The 1,307-nt window shown below is 62.0% G+C and overlaps 1 protein-coding gene across 1 annotated transcript in view; it reads right to left on the bottom strand.

Annotated features, from left to right (window-relative positions):
* LAMB2 (laminin, beta 2 (laminin S)) overlaps positions 1 to 1,307 on the bottom strand; it is a 33,631-nt gene that overhangs the window by 26,129 nt on the left and 6,195 nt on the right. The window contains exons 17-19 of the mRNA XM_009997022.1: positions 670 to 901; positions 146 to 309; positions 3 to 57 (exon numbers count right to left, since the gene is read on the bottom strand). Coding sequence (XP_009995324.1) covers positions 3 to 57; positions 146 to 309; positions 670 to 901 — 451 coding nt within the window. The remainder of the gene's footprint in view (positions 1 to 2; positions 58 to 145; positions 310 to 669; positions 902 to 1,307) is intronic.

Raw genomic sequence — 1,307 nt, 5'->3', positions numbered from 1 at the left:
CCCCCTCCACCTCCGGCGCACCAAAGTAGCCAGGGGAGCAGCGGTCGCAGCGGGGCCCTGTGGGGAGTGGGGCTGTGTTTGCCAGGGGTCCCACAGCCCCAGGGCTGGAGATCCCTGATGCTCCATCGCCCACCCTGCACCTCACCAGCATATCCAGGTGCACAGAGGCAGACAATGTGGTGGGTCTCCTCGTCAGCATGGCAAGCGCTCCCATGGTAGTGCTGTGTGCCGGGGTAGCCAGGGCAGGGGCAGGGCCGGCACTGCTGCCCCGAGCCCAGCACTGGGTCCCCATAGTACCCATCCTGGCACCTGCGAGGACAAGAGATGGGTGCCCCAGTGGTCTATCCCATCCCACCCATCCCATTGCATCTATGCTATGCCTTGCCATGCCATCATCTGCTATCTCATCCATCTCACCATATCCCATCACATCACATCCCACCATCCCCTCTCATCCATGCCATGCCATCATCTTATCTCATCCATCTCATTATATCCCATCCCACTATCCCATCCAATCTCACTCCAGCATATCCCATCATATTCCATACTATCATATCCCATCCTATCCCATCCCATCTCATAACCCAACCTCAACTCATCCCATTCCATCCTACCTCACCTCATCCGCCCCGCCCCACGCCGTGCTGTCCCCTCCCCTCTGCTCACCTCTCGCAGTGCCGCCCGTCAGTGTGGTCGCGGCAGTGCAGGCAGCTGCCGGTCCGGGGGTCGCAGTCCTCGGCGTGCCCGTTGCACTGGCAGGGCCGGCAGGCAGGGAAGCCCCAGTAGCCGGGCTGGCACTGGTCACACTGCCGGCCCACAGCACCAGGCTGGCACCGGCACTGCCCACTCACTATGTCACACAGCTGTGACACTGAGCCCTCCGGTGAGCAGGCACAGGCTGCAGGATGGCACAGCTTGGGTCAGAGGCGTGGGGCAGGGGTGGACAGACAGACAGACAGACACCAGCACCCAGGGCATGACCAGTCCATGAACTATGGCACGGGAAGGCTGATGTGGAAGCACGGACAGGGAGATGAACAGATGGGTGAGTGCAAGACAGGGCAGCACCCATCCCAGGCAGAAGTGTGGGGCTCAGATGGATGGATAGATGGACACACAGATGGACAGAGGGGAACTGCGACCCAACCCACGGGCTGCAGGACGGCAGGAGTGAGATGGACACACGCACGGCCAGATGAACAGCAGGCAAGTGCACAGGGCTCTGACGGCTGGAAGGACAGACAGACAGGAGGGGTTCCCGCCCGGCGCAGATCCTTTACTCACGGCTGCAGCCCAGGGGCCCG

Source organism: Chaetura pelagica, unplaced genomic scaffold, assembly GCF_000747805.2.
Source record: "Chaetura pelagica isolate M959 unplaced genomic scaffold, ChaPel_1.0 scaffold364, whole genome shotgun sequence".
Lineage (NCBI taxonomy): Eukaryota > Metazoa > Chordata > Aves > Apodiformes > Apodidae > Chaetura > Chaetura pelagica.
Note: the sequence above shows the minus strand (reverse complement) of the source record. Positions and strands in the feature narration are given on the sequence as shown.